The sequence below is a fragment of the Lynx canadensis genome, chromosome D4, assembly GCF_007474595.2.
Source record: "Lynx canadensis isolate LIC74 chromosome D4, mLynCan4.pri.v2, whole genome shotgun sequence".
Taxonomy (NCBI): Eukaryota; Metazoa; Chordata; class Mammalia; order Carnivora; family Felidae; genus Lynx; species Lynx canadensis.
Window position 1 is genome coordinate 86,422,566 of NC_044315.2, and position 19,713 is coordinate 86,442,278.

Here is a 19,713-nt window from a genome sequence, read left to right on the forward strand (position 1 = left end):
TAAAACCTCCAGTGGCTTCCCCCTGCGCTGGAACAAAATCCACACCCCTCGCCCCGGCCATGGCCCCAGGCCCATCTCAAACCACTCTCCCTACACCCACCACACAGCCACACGCCCCCCCACCCCCACCCCGCTGGTCCTTAGGAATAAAATTCTTCCACACCTGGGGCTTTTGCAGGTGCTATTCCCATTGCTTGAAATCCTTTCCCCTAGGCTCTCATTTGCCCTATTCTTTCTTGTGACCTTGACTGACTCGAAGTGTCCCCAACTCTCATGCTTTTCACATCACCTAGTTTTAATTTTCTTCATCACACTCAACACTGTAGGAAATTGACTTGTGCATTTATTTCTTATATCTCTCCCCCCCCCCCACCCCCACCCCCAGAATGGGACCACCAGGAGGGCAGGAACCAGGCTGGGTCCATTTCTTGGCTTGGTACCTGGCACAAACCAGTGTTTCACAAGTATATGTTGAACCAATGTGAGTAGGATGTGCAAAGGGCCTCTGAGTGCAAAGGGCCAGTGAGTCCCAGCCAGGGTAGCTGGAATGAGAAGGAATCGAACAAGCGACCATGCAGGCTCTCTTAGGCCATCTTAGGGAGGGGAGTGGAGAACCCAGACAAGCATTCTAAATGTGTATGAGAAAGATGCTCAGATGTTCTAGAAAGGCCATGGTTGTCATGCATAGTCACATTGGAGGGAGCCAGAGTGGGTGGGTGGGCTGGGGGGGGTGGGGGGAGCGGGTGAGGAATCTTTTGGTGACTTAGGGGAGAGGATGGTGGCTTTGCATCAGGAAGGTGACTGGGGTGGGGGAGGGAGAGAAGGGCAGAATTGCCAAGATTTGAGGTCATGTGGATGGGGGCTTGGAGAAGGAAGGGCAGTGATGTCTGCCAGGCTTCTGGCTGGGGTTAGGGTCACAGGATGATGCCAGTCACGGAAGGGGGCGAGGCACGAGGGGAGGTCCAGATTGCTGAGGGGGCGTCTGAGAGCTCAGATCATGACAGGCTTCATCTGAGGTGCCACTACGACATCCGGTGGCAGTTAGCTGGTGCATATGCAATACACCGGGGCTTGGGAGGCGAGCCTGGATGAGGACGAGGCCACCCAGGATATGTGGGGAGAAGGCTCGCGACCAAGTCCCAAAGGGCCCAATGTTGTCTCATGGCAGAAGTGGAGCATGAGGCAGGAGTATGAGAATGGGTCATCACAGACACTGAGAGCATCTGAGGGTGCGTCCAGGGGGATGTCACAGACTAACATGGGGTCACTGGTGGTTGGAGTGGACCTAGCCCTCCAGGAAGGATGCCGAGCACAGTGAAGGGGAGGAAATCCAGGCAGCAGATGTGGACCCCCTTTTCGGAATTTGGCTACGAAGGGGAGAGACCTGGAGGAAATTACTCGGTTGATGGACAGTCCTTTATATGGAGGCCTGGGGATGCTCATGAAACCGAGGGAGGACCCCAGTGAGAGGCAGTGGCTGTTCCAATGAGAGGGGGACCATCAGAGACACGATACTCCTGTCAGAGCAGGGGGAGAGGACAGAACCCGAAGCCCAGGTCGTAGCTCTGCCTGGACTGGAGGACAGGGGGAAGATGGGCCAGGGGAGGGAAGGGGAGGTGTGCCCACAGTCGGCCTCTGTTCTCAGATGAGGGAGCCGCCTCTGCTGACTAGAGTGAACATCCAAGGTGTGACAGAGCCTTAAACTAGGAACTGTGGACGGGAGCCTTGGCTGCGCGGGGGGCGGGGTTGATTACCAGGAGACAGGGCTGGGCCTGCGCCAGATCAGTCAACCTGACCACAGCCAGCCCTGCTCTGGTTCCTCCAGCTCTCACTGCCCAGAGCCATGCTAGGTTGGGCTGCTGGGTATAAGAGATGGACAATGGACTCGGCCTTTTAGGGGACTGGCCTGAGGGTCCCTAAAATACTAGTGCGCGCTAGCTGGGCTGGCACAGGGGAGGCTCAGTACAGGCTGATGTGGTTGGCATCTGGCACATTGCCATGCCTCCACCGAGCTCCCATCTGTGGGCTGCACCTGTCTGGATCCACATGTTTCAGTCCCCACTTGATCCTGTGTCCAGCACAGGGACAGTCTGGGAGGCGCCTGAGGCACCCTCATTGCACAAACCAGGGTCTCCCGACCCGAGACCAGCCCCTCTCCAGTTCCTGAGCAGCCCGGCTTCCCTGGTCAGGGATAGCACAGAGACAGACACATCATCAGTGTTTATTGTTCAGCTCTCCCCAGTAGGCTAGCGCTAGGGCTGGGGGACTGGGCCTCTGTGAGGAGCAGTTGGTCTGGGGGCCCCCTGTGGCCACCCTAATGTGCCCCGAGGCCTGGTGGTAACCCTAGGGCCTGTCAGTCCTCCCCTTAGGCTTTCCAGGTCCAGAAGTCCTTATGGGGCCTGGGGCTGTGTCAGACCTGGGAAAGCTGCCTCTGATGAGGAGCAGGACGTGTGGGGAAAGGTCACATGATGCCTCAGAACCTGCCAAGTCCAACATCAGCAGGTGACAAGAGAGACAGTGAATCAAGAGGGTGGGACCCTGAGGAAAAGGTGACGGGGAGCCCGAAGGTGAGGTGGGGACAACCAGCATCTTTCAGGCCCTGAGCCAGAAAGGGGTGAGAGGGAGGCTTCCAAGCAATCCTCCCTCCTGGCTTCCGGAAGGTTGAGCAGGGGAGGAGCAGGCCTGTGTGGTCAGTCCTAAACAGCTCCATCCCACCGGGATGTGTTCAGGGCAGCCAGGCTTGAGGGGGGGGCCGCGGTGCCTGGATGCGTCCTATGTGCCCCCACCTTTGGAGGGGAGGCAGAGGAAGGGCCGGCAGCCTCAGCCCCACTGGGCCTTCACTGAGCCTTTTTGGTCACTTTCTGGTTCTTCAGCATCACGTAGGTGATGAACACTCCTGGAATACACAGACCAGAAAGGCCGCGTGAGATCTGGGCTCGGGGCTGCTGGGAGGCCAGAGCAGGGCCCAGCATGGTGGAAGTGACCCGCACGCGGGGCCAAGCACCCGCCAGGCCAGAATCACCTCCCTGGTCCTTCAGCAAGCCACACGTCTACCCACATGTGTTCAACAAACACCACCAGAGCACCTACCCCGGGCAATTTGCCACGTTTAGTGTTTTTGATTCTGCAGGGAACAAACCCACCCAATGATCCGTCTACTCACCCAATCAACCACCTGTCCGCCCACCCACCTGCCTAACCCACATCCACCTCCCACCCCACCATCCAGTCATCCAGGTGACTCATGCAAACTGCTTTCTTGAGCACCAGCTCAGGGCCACAGCCTGTTCCAGGAGCTGAGGACATAATAATGATGTTGAAGACACACACTAAACCCCGGGGGACACAGAGAGGGGCAGGAATCATGAGCCAGTGGGTGACGAGGGGGTAAGAGGCGATCGAGGTGTGCACGGAGTGATGATGGTGGTGGTGGAGGGAGCGGGGGTGGGAAAGGGAGACACCCCACTGGGGCCATCCCATTTGAGACCAATGAGCCTGAGGCATAGGGAAGGCCAGAGGGGCTACTGACTAGACAGTCTTGAAGGATGAACAGGAAAATCCCAGGGGATAACTGGGGGAGGGGGGCGCAGCAAGGAGCCTCAAGCAGGTGGACAGCAACTGGCAAAATGGGGAAGCATGTTCAGGGATGGGAGAGGGTTGTGGGAGCTCCCAGCAGACGCCCTGCTCAGCGTTGAGGGAGTGATAACTTACCCACAAACAGGAGCAGAAGGAGGCCAGCGGCCAGTGGGATGGCGACAGCGTAGGCCCGGGGCAGGAAGTACTTGTGGACGACATGTTGGCTGTCAATGAACGGCTGGTATCGAGGGCAGAGCTCTGGTGAGCATTCCTTGTCTTGCCCAGGCCTTCAAGCCCAAATACCACCACCCCCTCCATCTCCGGGGCTGACCCCAGTCGGTGCACTGGTATAGAACCTGCTTTGCTTTAAGATGATGGTATTTGGGGAGTTCGGGTTTGTTTCCTTCATTCACTTACTGAACAGTTGTTCCGTCGGCACTTGCCTGGTGCCTGCCCTAAGTTGGTGCCGGCAATGAACAGAAGAGGAGGGACTTGCCCTAAGCCACTCACAGCCCAACACCGGGCAAAGGCACGTGAGGAGTTCTCAAGTGGGCTCCAGGTTTTCTTTACTAACATTTCCCTCCAAAGTTCTGCAAGATTTTGCCTTCCAACCACACTGCGCTTCTTAAGCAGTAACCAGCCAATTTTCCAACAAGAAAAAGAAACAAAAACAAAAACCTAAAGGCCCTCACTAAATCCGCTGGCATTCATCATGCCCAGGGGCGAGCAAGATAACCGGAGGGACTAGAACTCCAATCAAAGGCAAAAGCAAATCAGTAACAGGGCCGTACAGTGTAGTGGTTAAGGGCCTTAAGGGTAGCGGTTCTCGCCGAGCCTTAGCTCCCTCAACTATACACTGGGACACCTCTAGCATCGTCCTCATAGCGCTGTTCTGGAGATTTCACGAGACGAAGCAGGTAAAGCGCCTAGCACCGTGCCCGGCACACAGCAGCTTAAATGGGTGCTAGGGGTCGGCTTCAAGATCCGGGGGTGGAAGGTAAGACGAAGGGCGGGGGCAGCACACATACCAAGAGAATCACCCAGGCGGTGTAGTAGGTGAAGATGATCAGGCTAATGGCGACGAGGCCGAGTCCCACCACCTGGTCTGTCCCTGTGGCCTGGAGGAAAGGAGGGCTCAGCTGACGAAGTAACTCCCCCTTCAGGTGCACTACTGGCGGGGTGGCGTCGCAGCCTGCTTACGCTAAGCTTCCCATTCACTCAACAGCCGCAGACAGGTCTGACGAGTATCACTTTGCGGGCTGGGCGAATGCCGGGCCGCGGGATTTTCACTCCTTCACTGGGCCGGCGGGAGAGCGAGCCATCCCGGCTCCGAGTGCCCAAGCCCCCGCTCCGCGCCAGACCCCACTCCCAGCCGCCTCCCGCCCCCCGCACTCGGTCCGGTGCTCACCATCTCCCCGGCGATCCCTCCCCGGAGCCAAAGCCACAGCGCGATTCGGGTCCGGGCCTTTCTGGCCTTGGGCCGCGGGGCACGCTGGGAGTCGTAGTCTTTAAGTGGGCCCGGGACTACGTATCCCAAGACAGGAGGGTGCCGCCCCTCCCCCCCCTTCGCATGTCGGGAAATGTAGTTTCCGAGGGCATTATGGGACACGCTGTTCCCAGACGCTTTCCAGTGAATGGAAACGAGTGGGAGGATCCAGACTGGCTGGCACTCATGCCATCCGTCCTGTCGAACACGCCCCAGAAGAAAAACTCCATCTCTAAATATCCCAGGACCCCAAACCCAGAGCGGGCATGGCGTGGGAGGTCAGAAGTCCCATTTTGCAGATGGGGAAAATGAGGCTCAGAAGACTTGCAGATCACAACTCGAATCAGTGGTGAGGCCGAGACCGGCACCCATTTCCTAGTCCCGAGGCCCTAATTGTCGACAGGGGTGCAGAGGGTGTTCATTGCCCCCACCTGGGGTGGGAGGAGGAGGGAGGGTGGGTAAGCCCGCGTCCCCAGGGATGAGGAGGATTCTCACTGGCTGTGAGGGGAGTGCCCCCTTCCGGTCGCCTGGCTTCCCAGGAGACCCTTTCTGGTGTCTTCTCTTCACTGCGGGGATGAGGTCAGGGTGATCCTCCGTTTCCTCACCATTTGCCTGTTGGGCTCTGCGTGTCCCTGCAGCCCGGGCAGCAGCACAGACAGGTCTTGGACTGAGCCCCCACGCAGGTCCTTCCCCAGTCTGGAACACTGTCTTGCCACAGCTCGAGGGGCTGGCTACCTGCTCCTCACCCATCAGGTCTCAGTGGGATGCCACACGTCCTAGGGAAGCCCCTTGACAGCCGGGCAGGGTTCCCTCCCCTGTGCTCCACAGCCCCCCTGTGTGTCTCCGAGCTAACGCTTGTCACTGAGTTTTCGTTCGCTCATGTACTTGTTGAACTGGCCTGTGGGCTCCCTGGGGATGGGGTCTGTGGTCACTGCTGTATCCCTAGTGCCCAGAACGAGGGGCGGGAGGATGGGCAGACAGACTTGCAGAGATGTGTCTGAACCTGGCGTGATTTGCTCCTGCTGGCGGCGTGACTCCTTGGGTCACCTGAGCCGGTCCCTGTGGGGGCTGCACTCTTCGAAGATGATAGGAGCAACTCTTCTTGGCCTACAGCCCAGGGACTTCCCTCTCCATCTCAGGACAGACCTTGGCCTCAGCCAGGGGCCGACTCTTCCCTCCCCAGGTGTGCCGTGCAGAACAGAAGAAGAGACTCAAAATCAGCCTCCAGGGTTTAAAGGGGCCATGAGTGGGTGTCAGCCCAGAGAAGGGGTGCAGACGAGGTCATGATGCAGCGGGGAGGAGGCCTGGTGGTCTGGTCCCTTCTGGCCTGTCCACGGCCGCGGAGGCTTCCTGCCACTTCTGAGCTAATTAAAGGCCAGGGTGCCTTGCCCTTCTCAGAGCTTGGCCAAGCTGCTGGCTCCTGTGTAACTTGAGTGTGGGGGACAGGAAGTGAGGGGCCTGGGCCTGGAGACAGTTGTGGCCTGGGGCTCGAGAGGAGTTGGGAACAAACTCAGTACCTCCGTGTCAGGCTGTACACCCATTTTCATCCGCCAGCCCATTTACAGCTGAGGAAACTGAGGCACAGACAGTTATCTGTCCCTCAGGCTGACTGCTGGGGAAGTCCAGTGGTTAGAACTTGTGCCCTGAGATCAGAGCTGCCACTTAGTAGGTGTGAGACTGGCAAGAAACTGCCTTCCTGGGCCTCAGTTTCCTCCCCAGGAATCTGGAGTAATAAAGGTGGTAATAATTTTGATGGCAGCCAGGACAGGGAGAACCCAGGCCACCTACACCTTCCCCCATTCCCGGATGTCCACCTGCACATCTGGCTTTCTTCTGATGCTGACCACGTGGTGAAACAAACAAAACCCAACATGCCATAACAAACAAAAATTGCGACATTTAATTTTTTTCCCCCAACCAAGACACTGACACTAGGCTGATTTCCCCTTACAATGTGATTTTCTACAACAGAAGCCGGGAGACAGAGATACAAACACAGCCTTCTGAATAAGGGGCGGTGGTGGCGGCAACATTCTGTTAGAAAGGAGGGGATTAAAAAAAAAAAAAAAAAAAAAGACCAAAAGAAAAAAAAAGATACCCCCTCCCACCCCCCCATTTCCCAGCTCAACCCTCTGAGAGAGAGGAGAACACAGAAGATCTCCATCCCAGCAGACCACACCATGTGGTCAGTTTGGGGTGACCACAAAAAAAGTAACCTAAAAATATTGTAGACTTTTATTTTCTTTAAATCTCCTAGTAAAAACGTTAAACTGTCTTTCAAGAAGATTCCAAACTGGCATTGCATAGACTGATTCCTTTCCAAAAATATCTTTAATATAGTCTTTCTCTATATATAGCATTTTACGTCCAGGAGCTGTGGGTGCCTGGTGGGAATTCACCGAGCTTGACAAGACCAGAGATTGAAGAAAGGGCTCCAGGCCTCTGGCTCCAGCTAGTGTTAATTTGGATGTGGCCGAATTCTCAGTCCAATTACCCTGGCCCAGAGACTGGCATGGAAGAATGTGGCAGGCTCTGTCTGCTTCTGGGGTGTCTGTCAATCCCAGACCTTGACTTGGGTGGGGCTGGGGTTTGGGGGAGTCCCAACAGCACCAGAACTGGCTGTTTTATGCCTGAAGCCCGGAACTTTGAGCCAGACCCCAAATACACCCTGAATGCGCTTCCCCATTGGGCAGAGGTCACGCAGACACAGAAGGGAAGGAGAGGGCTCTCCCGTTTTCTGGGGGTCACTTCACCTGGAGACTGCACAGCCAGCTTCCTTGTAAAGCGCCAGGTGCCTGCAGGCAGGAAGGGACCCGCAGGGCTAACCAGAGCCCTCTCCAGCCACAGCAAGTACTCTGTCCTGTCTTAGCAAGAGCCTCCTCACATTCAGTTTCTAAGAGTTAGGGGATTAAAAACAATGACAACGAATCCTAGAAATGCTCTCCTCCCAAGGCCAGGAGGTTCCAAGACAAAGGCTCCAATTCTTGCCAGCTGGAGCATAAGAGCAAGGAGCCCTCCCAGCCTGGGGAGGACACCCCACCGGCACCTGCACCCCACCAGGGAGAGAACCAGTATCCTGCCCCCCCTCCCCCCATCTAGATCCCTAGTCCTGCTGGGACCCAGCCAGCAGGTAGGGCAGAGAACAGAACCACCTCCCCTCACCGGGGGGAGGAGAAAATACCAAACTGTGAACTCAAAAAAAAAAAAAAAAAAAAAAAAAAAGGAAAGAGAAAGAAAGAAAAAGAAAAGAGGAAATGAAATGTTAAAAAGAAAAAAGGTATAGGAGTACGTAAACACCAGCCTGCTGGGTTCACACAAAATAAGTGAAATTTCAGGGTGGCAGGGAAGTCTGTCCAGGGACTGGCTGGCAGTCAGAACCCATTTTCAAGCAAGTAAGGAAGACGGGAGGGGTGGGGTGCAGACAGCAGAGGCTTTAGCGAGGGGTGGGGGCAGGGCCAGACTGCTCCCCACCTCGCCTTCGCCCAGAGAGGGATGCTTCCAGAGGAGGGCTGAGGCTTTTCTGGCCAGGAAGCCAGCTCCGGGCCAGTCCGGTCACAGCCCACCTGCCTCTCAGCATCGGCCCCAGCCTGGGCTAGCTGACCCTGCGGGGAGGGAGAGGGGGCTTTGCTTGCCAAGCCCAGCCCAGCCAGACTCTCAACCTCTAAGGGTTTGGGAGGCACCTTCCCTGGCTTCCTACAGGAAACCAGCTGCTCAGGATCCAGCCCCGAGCAGAGGTGAGCCACCATCGATGCTCAGACCTTTCTCGACATGGGCTCAGGCCTGAGCTGGAGCTAAACAGGGGGAGAGGCGGTGCCACGTTCCAGCCGGACCGCTAGAGGCAGGCGCTGGCTGCACAGCAGGCAGTGCCAGGGAATCCTTGCGAAGGGCTCAAGGGAAAGGCAGGCAAGGGCCAGGGGGGCTGTGCTGGAGACGAGCATGTGCAAAGTGCAGGCTGCCGGGGCAGCAGGAGAACATTCGTTGGGGGAGGGGGTTTCAATGTGGAGCGTGGGTGGTCTTGGTTCCCAGGAGAAGGCCGCCAGCGGGTCCCCCAGGACACAGGGAAGGGACAGCTGAAGCACTAAGCAGTCAGGGAGCCATGGTGGCGGGATTCTGGGGGTGGACCGGCCCTCCCAAGGGCAAGGGGGTGGTGGAGCAAGGCCCTGCCAGGGCACGGCTGAGCCAATGCTCCTGGGGTGGGCAGGGACAAGGGGCAAGAGGCCCTTCAGCCACAGGCATCCCTGCGCGGAGATGCCGCTGCATGTCCCCACTGAGGGGCCCAATTGGTCTCCAGCGGGGCAGTCCCGGCCATCTTGGTCTTGTCCACCTGCTTCGTGGGCCTGCATGGCCTGCCCCCCTAGTGGTTCAGAGGAGAATATTCACAGTGGTGCCCGGGGCCTGGCAGGCCAGGAGGGTCCCGGCATGGATGGGAGGACAGTGGAATGATGCTTTGGGGCAGGAGCGGGGCTGGAGTGCACGGAGGAGGCACAGATGAGATGTGGCGCGGAAGGTGATCCGAAGCGGAAGGTCCCTCGTGGAATGCTGCGGGCCTGGATGCCCGCGAAGGCAGGGCCCTTCCCCAGGCTGGACGCCCGCTCCTCAATGGCTTTCAATTACGACAGGCTCATAGACCCCAGAGGAGACCCTGCAGGGGAGGGGAGGGGAGGGGAGAAACAGGTCAGCTTATCCTCCTAGACGCTCTTCCGGGGCAGGCCCTTGTAAGCACCCCACGAGTTGGCACTGTAACTAACTGGCCCTGTTTCACAGAGGGGTAAACCGAAGCTCAGGGAAGTTGAGTCACCTGCCTAGGGCAACACAGATGGTAAGTATCGGAGTCTGTGGGATCTCAGAGCTGCTACGGGCCGCGCCTGAGCCCTTCCTGAGCACGTGGCTTACACTCAGGGGTGTGCTGCACCCATCCTCATAGCAGCCCTGGCAGGGAAAGACTTCACTCCACCCCACTTGACAGATGAAGGCACTGAGGAGCAGAGGGATCATGAGGCTTACCAAGAAGACAGCAGAAGGTCAGGGAGCCTGGTTGGCTCTTTTTTTCCCCCCCACGGAAGCCAGGCCCACCCAGCCACAGGGTCGTGGACATTCAGGGCTTGGGGTGCAGCTCTGCTGAGACCTTGCTCCTGATTAAATTGTTTTCTCCCATCCCCCGTATCCTCACTGTCATAGGGGGTTAGGGGGTGGTGTTTACAAACCTCCAAGGAGGCATCCTGTTTTCCTCTCGCCCACCTTACCCGGGACAGCCCAGGAAGCCACCAGGAAAGGCAGCTGCAATTTCAAGCCTCAGCCAGCAGGTGTCAGCATAGCAGCACCAGAGGGAAGGTGCCGGGTGCCTGGGCAGCTCAGCCAGGCACCTAGATGTTAGATGTGCACTTTCCCATCCGGCCCACAGGAACAGGGCGGAAAGGCCTCAGGACGACCCTGCACATGGGAAGCTCCTCTGCTCATTCATTCAGTGAGCCAGTAAACATGCTACAAATAAATAAATGATCACAAGAAGGCCCTCTATAAACTGCAGACCTGAAGCCCAAGTTTGGTCCTACCACCCCCTCATATGTAAACATTAGGCAGGCACAGATCTGTGCTGCTCACTGTTGCATCCCCACGACCTAGCTCAGTGTTTGGTGCATAGCTGGTGCTCAATAAATATTTGTCCAATAAATAAAATGAGTCAGCAACATCATTTTTAGGGGTTCTCAGATCCAGAAGGAAGGGAAAAGCAGAGGGCAAAATAGAGACGGATAAAGCCCCTGCTGTGTGCCAAGCCCTGTGCTAGGCACTGTCCAAGGCTATCCTTGCAACCCTCAGTCAGAACCAACCCCTGCATGTCCCAGGTTTCTAGGTGGAGACGGTATGGTCCACACCATTTGACGGATAAGGAAACTGAGGTTCAGAGAAGTGACTGGTCCAAGGTCACAACGTGGTGATAAGAACTGGCATTCAAAGCCAGGTCAGTGTCTGCAGAGACCTTGCTCTCACCCCTGTTCCCCATGGCCACCCTAGTGACCCATCCCCAAACTGTCACCCTTACCTGTTGGCCAGCTGGATGCCACTCAGCGTGGTAGAGCCATCACGGCTCACAAACAGCCGGAGGTTGCTGTCTGTGGGGACACAGGGGAGGATGGAGGCTGAGTGGGGCAGGGGCAGCCAGGGGACCCCCGGAACAGCTGGCATCGTCCCCCGGTCCTCCCCGTGCGGGCAGCTCACCCTCAGTGTTGCTGCCGTCCGTAAAGTCTTGGCTTTGCATGATCTTCTCCACGATGTCATCTGCGTCGATCCGAGTGTCATCCACCCAGGTCGGGTGACTCTCCACGGAGTCCTTCTTCCGCCTGGGGTGGAGCAAAGCAGGGCAGAGTCACAGCAGTCCGGCCAGTGACAGGCACAAGGAGGACACCGGAGCACCTGCAGCACTGAGGCTGCTCTGAGTGCACGTGAGGATGTATTCCCAACTGTGTTCCCTCAGCCCTCACCTCGGCCCGCAGGGCAGGTGCCATGACCTGGTTTTATGGATGCCGACCCGGAGGCTCTGAGAGGTTACCTAACCTCGTAGCCTCCGAGAGGCTGCACGGCGTGTAGACCAGGGACCTAGGTACACCAAGGCACACACAACGGCACATGCATGCCAGGCCCAGGCCATGCCTTTCATGTACGTCCACTGGCTGAATCATCACCATCCAACCCTCTGGGGTGGGGGACCCTGCTGTCCCCGTGTCACAGGCAAAGAAGCAGAGGTTCAGGGTGCCCCTGAGACGGGTCTGTTCTCCAGGAGTGCTGTGCTCACCGAAATGAACGGTCAGACAGATGCGGGGGCCAAGGCGGCCGCGGCGGCTTCTCGGGGGGCCGGTGCTCCCGCTCCCCGCCCTCGGGGCCCTCCACAGTCATGCTGAGGCCGCCCGAGGCGCTGCTGCTCGTCGACGTGTTGCGGCGGTGCGTCAAGTCCGAGAGGCTGGAGGAGCGCGAGTGTTCTGTGCTGTAGCCTGGTGGGCATTTGGGGAGGCTCGTTACAGGGGCCGGCCAAGGAGGTGGAGGGCCAGGGGCACGGAGCCAGGCGGGCACTCACCAGAGATCCTGGACTGCTGGCTGGCGTAGCTGGAGTTGCGGGAGTGACCGGAGTGGAACACCTCCTCGGGGCTGGACAGGTTCTGCTCGGCCTCCTCTGGCACCCCTGGAAGGCGGGGAGACAGGCTTACCAGCGGTGCCGGCCCCTGCCCTTCACACGCGTCCTCTCACTGGGTCAGGGTTGGGGGTGGGGGGCACACTGAGTGTTTCCCATTTAACAGACTGAAAAGCTGAGTTCTACCGCCGCCACAGTTCACCGCTGGAGCCCAGGTCTGTCCATTCCACAAACATCCGTGGGGACCTCCTCTGCACAGGGTTCTCTACCGGGGGCCGTAGACGGGAGATGGTGTCACAAGGCCAGTGGGAAGAGAATGTTGAATAATGACCCACAATTAACCACAACTGAGGTGCGTGTTACAGAACAGGGAGCAGTGTGTACGGGGCTCTGACCCAGTCTGGGATCAGGGAAGGCTCCTCTGAGGAGAGGGCCTTAATGGGAGGCCTTCAGGAGGCATGGGAGGGAACGAGCCACATAAAGCATCAGGGAAAGAACCTTCCACACAGAGGAACAGCAGAAGCAAAGGCCCTGAGGCTTTAATGAGCCTAGGTCAGTAGAGCCAGAGTGGAAGGAATAAGGGGAATGGGGAGTGGCTGACAGTCCTGTCACAAGTCACCCATAAGCCCAACTTCGGAAACAAACTTGCCGGCACTCGCCAGCAGGAGGCACAAGGGGCCCAGGCGGGATCCACTCAGGGCTCCACGAGTGCCTGCCCACCAGTTCTGGTCACAGGAAGGAAGGACTCATCTCGTCCATCTCCTCCTCAGAGAACAGCACACCAGGCCACAGGCTGGACCCCAGTCCTGCCTGTGTCCCCACCCAAAGCCACGGGGCTTCTCAAAACAGGTGCTCTGCAGATGGGGTGGGGGTCGCAGGAGGAGATGGGTAGAAAACCAGTGAAGAGGCGCGTGGGGGCTCAAATCCCCGCCCTGCCTGGGAGAGGCACCTCTTCTACTTGGTACAACAGGCACCGTCTACACTGGGGTGGCCCGGTCCAGAAGCTGGAGAGAGCGATGGCGCAGGGAAGCCCTTAATCTTGTGAGCAGTTTCCAGCCCGAGGCGGGCTTTCAGTTCTAGGGCTTACCTGACTGAGTCTACAGAAAAAATGGGAGCGGAAGAAAGCTGGCCCTTGAGGTCAGGGCCCTCTCTGCTCCCAGCCGCCCTGGGGGTAGAATCACTCAGCAAACATCCGCTGAGCTGCTGGAGGCCCAGCACCCTCTCTCATAGCTCTCATGGTTCACATGAGGGCGGCAGGTGCTGCCCTGCTCACTAATCGGCTTAGTCTGCCTCCCAGCTCCGGGCTCACCCCCAGGGACCGGGTCCTTGTACAAGGCTGGTACTCAGGGGCCCCGCTTCACCATGCACAGCACTAGACACGGGGTGGCAGGGGAGGCTGGAGCCTCCTCTCCCGTAGCCCTTCCTTATCCTAACGGCCAGGCTGTCTCCTCTGGGGATTCAGGCATCTGCACTTTTTATGACATTAGTAATAACGGTAATTTAATAGAAAGCCAGTGCTGGGAAATATATAGAGTGCCTACTGTGTGCCAGGCAAGGCTAATCTCCAAAGCAACCCAGGATGTAGTTACTATGGCTGATCCCATTAGTCAGGGGAGGATGCTGAGACTGGAGAGGCAAAATGGCCAGTCCTGGTCAGGCAGCAAGCGGGAGAGAAGCGCTCACGGCACATCCCTCTGCCAGGAACATTGCCCCGCACCCCACACCTCGGATTCGGCTCAAATGCCACCTCTTCAGGGAGGCTTCCATGATTGTTCCCAGGCAGATGCTTCCAGTGCCCGTCACAGCTCTTGTCACACCTGAAGGTGACATGGACTTATTTACCGCCGGACTGACTTCTGTCTCTCCTGAAAGACGGGGCCTCGAGGTCAGGACACTGCTGTGATCCTGAGGCCCAGCACAGCGCCCAGCATGCAGGAGGGGCTGAGACTTCGGCCCACTGGAAGCATGGACCGGTGTAAACGCCATCCCAACACCTCTGTCTTCTCAGCAAGCATCCCCCTTGGGACCTGGGGAGACTGAACTGAGCCTTGGGCCACAGGGAGGAGCAGGGCAGGTGGAGAGTGGCACCTGAGCTGAGGATGGTGGGCCTCGCCTTGGGGGGCCGGGATCCCGTCAGGGAGTTGGTGCCACTGCCGCCGCTGCCGGTCCCACCGCCCTTGCGCGTCAGCTGCAGGGAGGAGTCCTGGCCCGGGACGGAGATGGACTTGGCGGTGGACGGCGGCCTGGGGAGGAAAGATGGCTGTGACTGGGGTGCCCCATGTTCGGGGTCAGACAAAGACAGGGGAGCCCAAGAGCCCCGAGGTGGGAACAGTCCCTGTGTGGCCCCCCACAGCCTGTGCCCACGCTCACGTCTTAAAGCAGGGGTCTCCGGAGAGCAGGAGCATTCCGATGGTGACCTGCACAGAGGGAGAGATCAGCCACACCACGGCCACTCCCCGGCCCAGGGGCCTCCCTGCGGTCCACCTGCTCTGGCTTCAGATGGGCTGGCCTCTGATCCCGTCTCTGCCCCTCGCTGGCCCCGGCGAAGCCACCGAACCGCACCGAGCCCCTGTTTCCGTGGGTGGAGGACAGGAGCGCTCCTGACACCTGTCTCCTGAGACAGTGGAGAGGACTCGGGGAGATGAGGCTTGGCATGCTTTGGCGCCAGGCACACAGTGAGGGCAAGCAGAAAAAGTTAGCTACTGTGACCTTAACACTGTGACGAGGAGGGGGCTACAGTCCCTCTCCAGCCTCAGGGCCTGCTCATGGCCTCAGTGTGGGCAAGGGTATGCGAGCTCCACACGGCAGGCAGGCAGGCAGGCATGAGGGAGGCTCACGAAGCCCACCTGGTAGGGAGGGGGTTCACCAGGCACAACATGGTGGGTGGGAGTGGGAGATGGGGTGCCCACAGGGCCCAACACGGAGGGCAGGGGCCTGGTGAAGGCGTGTTGAGTAAAGGAAAGCAAGAAGCCATCAGAAGTTCGACATCATGCACCTGGGCAGAGATCAATGGACCAAACAAGGCAAGGCTGGGTCCCCAAGTCTGGGCTGAGATAGAGCAACAGGAAGAGGGAGATGGGGTAAGAAATGGGTGCTCGTAAGCCAGTGCCAACACTGACAAAAATGGAAATCGTTGGGCTGAGACTTTTTTGTTGTTTTAAGTAAGCTCTACACCCAATGTGGGGCTCGAATTCATGACCCAGAGATCAAGTGTCACATGCTCTAAGACTGAGCCAGCCAGGCACCCCCTGAGACTGTTTTTCTTTTTTTTTTTTTTTTAATGAATTATTTCATCTGGCTGTGATAGTGCCCACAAAGTAGGTGATGGCCCCAGGCTGTAGGAGAGGGAAGCAGGACCCAGACACAGACTCAAGGGAAGTAAGGGCCCAAAGCCCTGCAGACAGGATGTGAGGCAGCCGGCTTTGCAGCCACCTGCACCCCCCCCCCCTTAGGCCCCCTGGTTTGCCTAAGGGTGCACAGGGCCAGTGGGGTGAGACTGAAAGGTCCCGGCTCCCATCACAACTAGCCTGGACCTTTTTGGGTACTTCTGGTTGTCTCTGCAAAGGGCCTAGGGGCTGCAGCACCCCAGGCCACCACCTCTGCCTGGCTCTGCTTTAAGCACAACACGTTCCCGCTGGGTCAGCTCGCAGAGGTGTGGTTAGGACAAGACTGTTTTCTCAATCGGGTGGAAGGGTGTGGGGACGAGGAAGAGAGGTGTGCTGGCCGTGGCAGATGCCCAGATAGCTCTGTCCTGAGAGGCCAGAGAGCCAGCTGCCTGGAGGGAGGGAGCTGCCCCGGCCGCCGGAAACCTGCCTGTGGCTGGGCTCTCGGAGGAAATCCCTCGGTCTGCCCGGCTCAAGGGATGGCAGGTTCTTCCACACTGACCCTCCACTGCGAGCTCAGGCAGTCTGGTGTCACATGGGGCAATGGTTGGGAGCTGGACCGTGGAGTCAAACAGCTGGGGGCCAAGCATCAGTTCTGCCTGTGACCCCAGGCAAATGATCTGACCTCTGTGCCCTGACCCCCTCCTACGCAAAACTGGGACCAAACCACACACCACACCCGATGGGGCTGTTGTCAGGTGTCATGAGATGCGAGGTGGCAAACACCTGGGGATGCGCATCTCACCAAAAGTGCTCATCAAACCCTTAACGAGACTGCTGGGGTCCCCCCCACCGACCCCCCAATTAAAGATGGGGAAACTGAGTCCAGTGGCAGAGCCAGGCTTCTGAGGGTGGTTTCCTGACCCTGGGACCACATCTTCCTAGTGTCTAGGCTAGGAATCCGTATTTTTCACAACCCCTCAGAGGATGGGGGCAGGTCTGCCGGGCTCCTTTAGTAAAAGGGGCAGAAGAGGTGGTGGGGGACCCTGGTACCTTGAGGATGGAGTTGTCCTGACGGGTGTTCTTCGTGTCATATCCCTCCAGCAGGCAGCAGCGCACTGTGGAGCCTGAGCCTGCGAATTCGGCCAGGTTCAAGTCGGCGAAGCCCAGCTGGGAGGGACAGAGGAGAGTGTGGGAAGCTGCAGGGGGTGTGGGCGCACAGCGGGCAGCACAAGGGTTAACTTGTCAAGGTTGGGGGGGGGGCAGGCAGATCCCCTGGGCCCGCCCCACAGCCCAGACTGAGTGTTGCATAATGGCACCCAAGGACAGAGGCTGGTCTGGGGCTCACATCCCTGAGCCGCACAAAGCGCCCTTTGTGCCACATCCCAGCGTGCACTAGGGCAGCGCCTGAGATGAAAGGACATTGTTGTCTGTGACACAGAGGCATTGTTCCCTGGGAAACAAGGCTGTGCTGTGGGAGCCGCCAGGCCAGCACGCAGGGGGGAGGAAAGGCCCGTGGGAACTTGGTATGGCGTGGGGGGGGGGGGGAGGTGGGAGGGCAGGAGTCCCTCATGGAGGTTGGAGTGGGGGGCTGGTGGGAACACCTGGCTGTTCTGGGACGCAGAGAGAGGCACCAGAGACACAGAGGGAGGTGGGAGAACGTTTGAGAACAAAGTGTAGGAGTTAAGAAAGCCTTCGATAGAAGCCAGGTCTCCAGACCTGTAGGCAGGAAACTGAGTTAAGGCAGGGGGTGCTGGGATTAGGGACTCGGGGGGCAACCAAAGCAACAAGTGGCATTTATTGACCACCTGCTGCATGCAAGTCTCCACGGCAGAGTTTAGGGGCACACATGCTAGAATTAGAGGTTTAGGGGGTTCACATCCTAGCCCTGCCATCAAGTCACAGGGACCCCCATTTGGCAGAGAAGGAAACTAAGGTTCTGGATAAAGTGACTTCCCCAGGGCCCCACACCGCCTAACCCGCAGAGCCAGGCCCAAGACCAGGCCCTCCCAGCACCAAGTCCAGCTGCCCCTCTGGGCCCCGGCTTCCTTCCCTGGAGAACAGGAGCAAGGCCTGGCGAGGGCGTTTGACTACAGGACAGAGGGGAAGGGCCTGCAGGTCTGACACGCGCCAGGCACCTGCTAAGCGTCTGCCAGTAGTAGTTCCTTCTGGGCAGCTGTCCCTGCCCATGTGAATTAGTGGCAGGAGAAATTTCCACTCTGGTGGCACCTTCCACAGCTCAGTTCTAGCCACCCTGCCCAGGGCAGAGTGCACAGCCCAGAATGCTGAGCTTCCTGAGCTCTGGTCAGTGGGAAGGGACACGCCTTCCATGCAGGGCGAGGTGAGGCAAAGGCATTTCCCCTCTGGACTGAGCCCATCCCCTGCTACCAGACCGCCTCCCAGGGGCCACAGAGGGTGGGCTGTGAGTCCCCACCACGAAGGGGGTCGAGGGCAAAGCAGGCTTATTCAAAGCCAGAGGTGACCCTTCCGGAGCCACCTTTTCTCACTTTTCCCAGGGGGTGCCATGCAAATGGCAACGACACAGACGTGCGACAGCGGGGGCTGGCGGAGTACCCAGCACCCAGCCGTACAAGGGGATGCTGCCTCTGTTAGATGGCAAAAGGAATTTGTGAGGATGTGAAAACATGCCCACGGTGTACCAGCAAGCGGAAACCACGCTGTCGAATCTGTTTAGAACAAGTCCCTTTTGTGTATTTAAAGATCCCACTGTCTGCGTGCACATAGGTACACGTACGGGGAGCTCATTCTCTACTCCTCTGACCCACACGCGCTTATGTTTTATTCGCTGCTCTGTGTATTTCCTAACGTTATTTTCCTTAAACGGTCTGGAGAGACCTTAACGAATCCAAGGATGGGATCTGGGGAGGAAGCCTACAGGGGAAGGGGGTGGAAACTTCCCTTTTCACTCTGAACTTCTGTGCCATTTGTGTTGTGACAAGCACATGGGACCTTTATATTAAGTGCAAAGACAATCTATAAAGACATTTCCAAAAAACAATACATCTCATGCAGAGCTGAGTGTCTCCTGTTTGGGGCAGAGAAGGGACTGGAAGTTCTTCTGGGAGCTTCTCTCATGCCTGTTCCACCCCACTATCCCTTCACAGCCCCACTCACCTTGGAATAAGCCTTCCCGCCTTTCAGCTCCTGCACAGAGAGACAGAGACACAAACAGCAGTGTAACTGGGGAATCCAAGTGATCTCGGGCATCTCCCCAGGTGCCTCCCACCCCACACCAAATCTGACTGCTGGGGGGGAAGACAAGCCAAGGGACAGAGCGACTCATTCCATGCTCTCTCAAGGGGACAGGTCAGGGGATGGGCCTAAAGCCACTGGACCAGCGGCCTCACACCCGCCGCCTTGGCCTTGGGCCTGCAGCCCCCCGCCCCAGCCCGGAGCCCAGCCTCACCTTGCGCACCGACACACGGAAGATGCAGGGGTCCAGCAGGCCGGTGGCCGGGTTGGCGCTCATCTTACACACGAAGGTGAACCTCTTCCGCCACCGCACGCAGTTTTCCCGCACCTCCTCCCTGCAGGGCAGACAGACAGGTGAGCACAAGCAGGCAGGTCAGCACAGGTATCAGGGACAGGGCTGGCCTTTAGGGAGTAGAGGGAGGAGGGGAGCTCTGGCTTTTTACTTTGTATCAGAGAGTGACTGTGTTTTCCTAACAAGAACATGCTTGTGTAAGTGTTGCAAAAACAAAAATAGTAAGTGATAAAAAGTGAAAAAACACAAGGTAGGGGTGAGGTCAGGCTGGAGGCAGCTACTCCTTGTCCCTGCTCCCAGCACTGCCCCCTCCCCTTGTCCTGTGGCTCCTTCCTCTGCCATTACCTCCCACTGGCCCCTGACCATTCTGTTCGGCCGACCCTCACAACAGTCTTCCCCAGCAGACGAGAAGCGAGGTAAGCTGCCCAGTGTCGCCCAAACAGGAAACAGTTGGCCTTCGGAGACCATTTCTTTGCCACTAACAACAACGATAGTAATAATAGCCATGTCTAGCACTCGGATCACACTTCACACGTGCTGGGCAGCTCTCACGGCACTTTAGTGGGGCTGCTCCCAGGGTCAGAGACCCACGATCATGCCCGCCCTTCCAGCAGCTGTCTGGGACGGCTACTACCCTTAGCCCAATCCCACATTCACAGACGCCGGAGCTCAGGGGGCTAGCATGCTGGCCCGAGGCCCA

At 58.0% G+C, this 19,713-nt stretch overlaps 2 protein-coding genes across 2 annotated transcripts in view; both read right to left on the reverse strand.

Moving 5' to 3' along the window:
- Nucleotides 1–2,205: 2,205 nt before the first annotated feature.
- On the reverse strand, nucleotides 2,206–5,812 carry DPM2 (dolichyl-phosphate mannosyltransferase subunit 2, regulatory). The gene is made up of 5 exons (XM_030292858.1): nucleotides 5,798–5,812; nucleotides 4,985–5,260; nucleotides 4,605–4,694; nucleotides 3,712–3,814; nucleotides 2,206–2,896 (listed from the first exon to the last, which is right to left on the reverse strand). Exons 1-5 carry the CDS (start codon nucleotides 5,810–5,812, stop codon nucleotides 2,838–2,840), a joined length of 543 nt encoding a protein of 180 aa, XP_030148718.1. The 3' UTR covers nucleotides 2,206–2,837.
- A 1,122-nt stretch (nucleotides 5,813–6,934) lies between these two features.
- FAM102A (family with sequence similarity 102 member A) overlaps nucleotides 6,935–19,713 on the reverse strand; it is a 35,549-nt gene continuing 22,770 nt past the window's right edge. The window contains exons 2-11 of the mRNA XM_030293156.1: nucleotides 18,936–19,056; nucleotides 18,644–18,673; nucleotides 16,562–16,678; nucleotides 14,556–14,602; nucleotides 14,274–14,428; nucleotides 12,132–12,236; nucleotides 11,853–12,048; nucleotides 11,279–11,400; nucleotides 11,103–11,172; nucleotides 6,935–9,704 (exon numbers count right to left, since the gene is read on the reverse strand). Coding sequence (XP_030149016.1) covers nucleotides 9,659–9,704; nucleotides 11,103–11,172; nucleotides 11,279–11,400; nucleotides 11,853–12,048; nucleotides 12,132–12,236; nucleotides 14,274–14,428; nucleotides 14,556–14,602; nucleotides 16,562–16,678; nucleotides 18,644–18,673; nucleotides 18,936–19,056 — 1,009 coding nt within the window. The 3' untranslated portion in view covers nucleotides 6,935–9,658. The remainder of the gene's footprint in view (nucleotides 9,705–11,102; nucleotides 11,173–11,278; nucleotides 11,401–11,852; nucleotides 12,049–12,131; nucleotides 12,237–14,273; nucleotides 14,429–14,555; nucleotides 14,603–16,561; nucleotides 16,679–18,643; nucleotides 18,674–18,935; nucleotides 19,057–19,713) is intronic.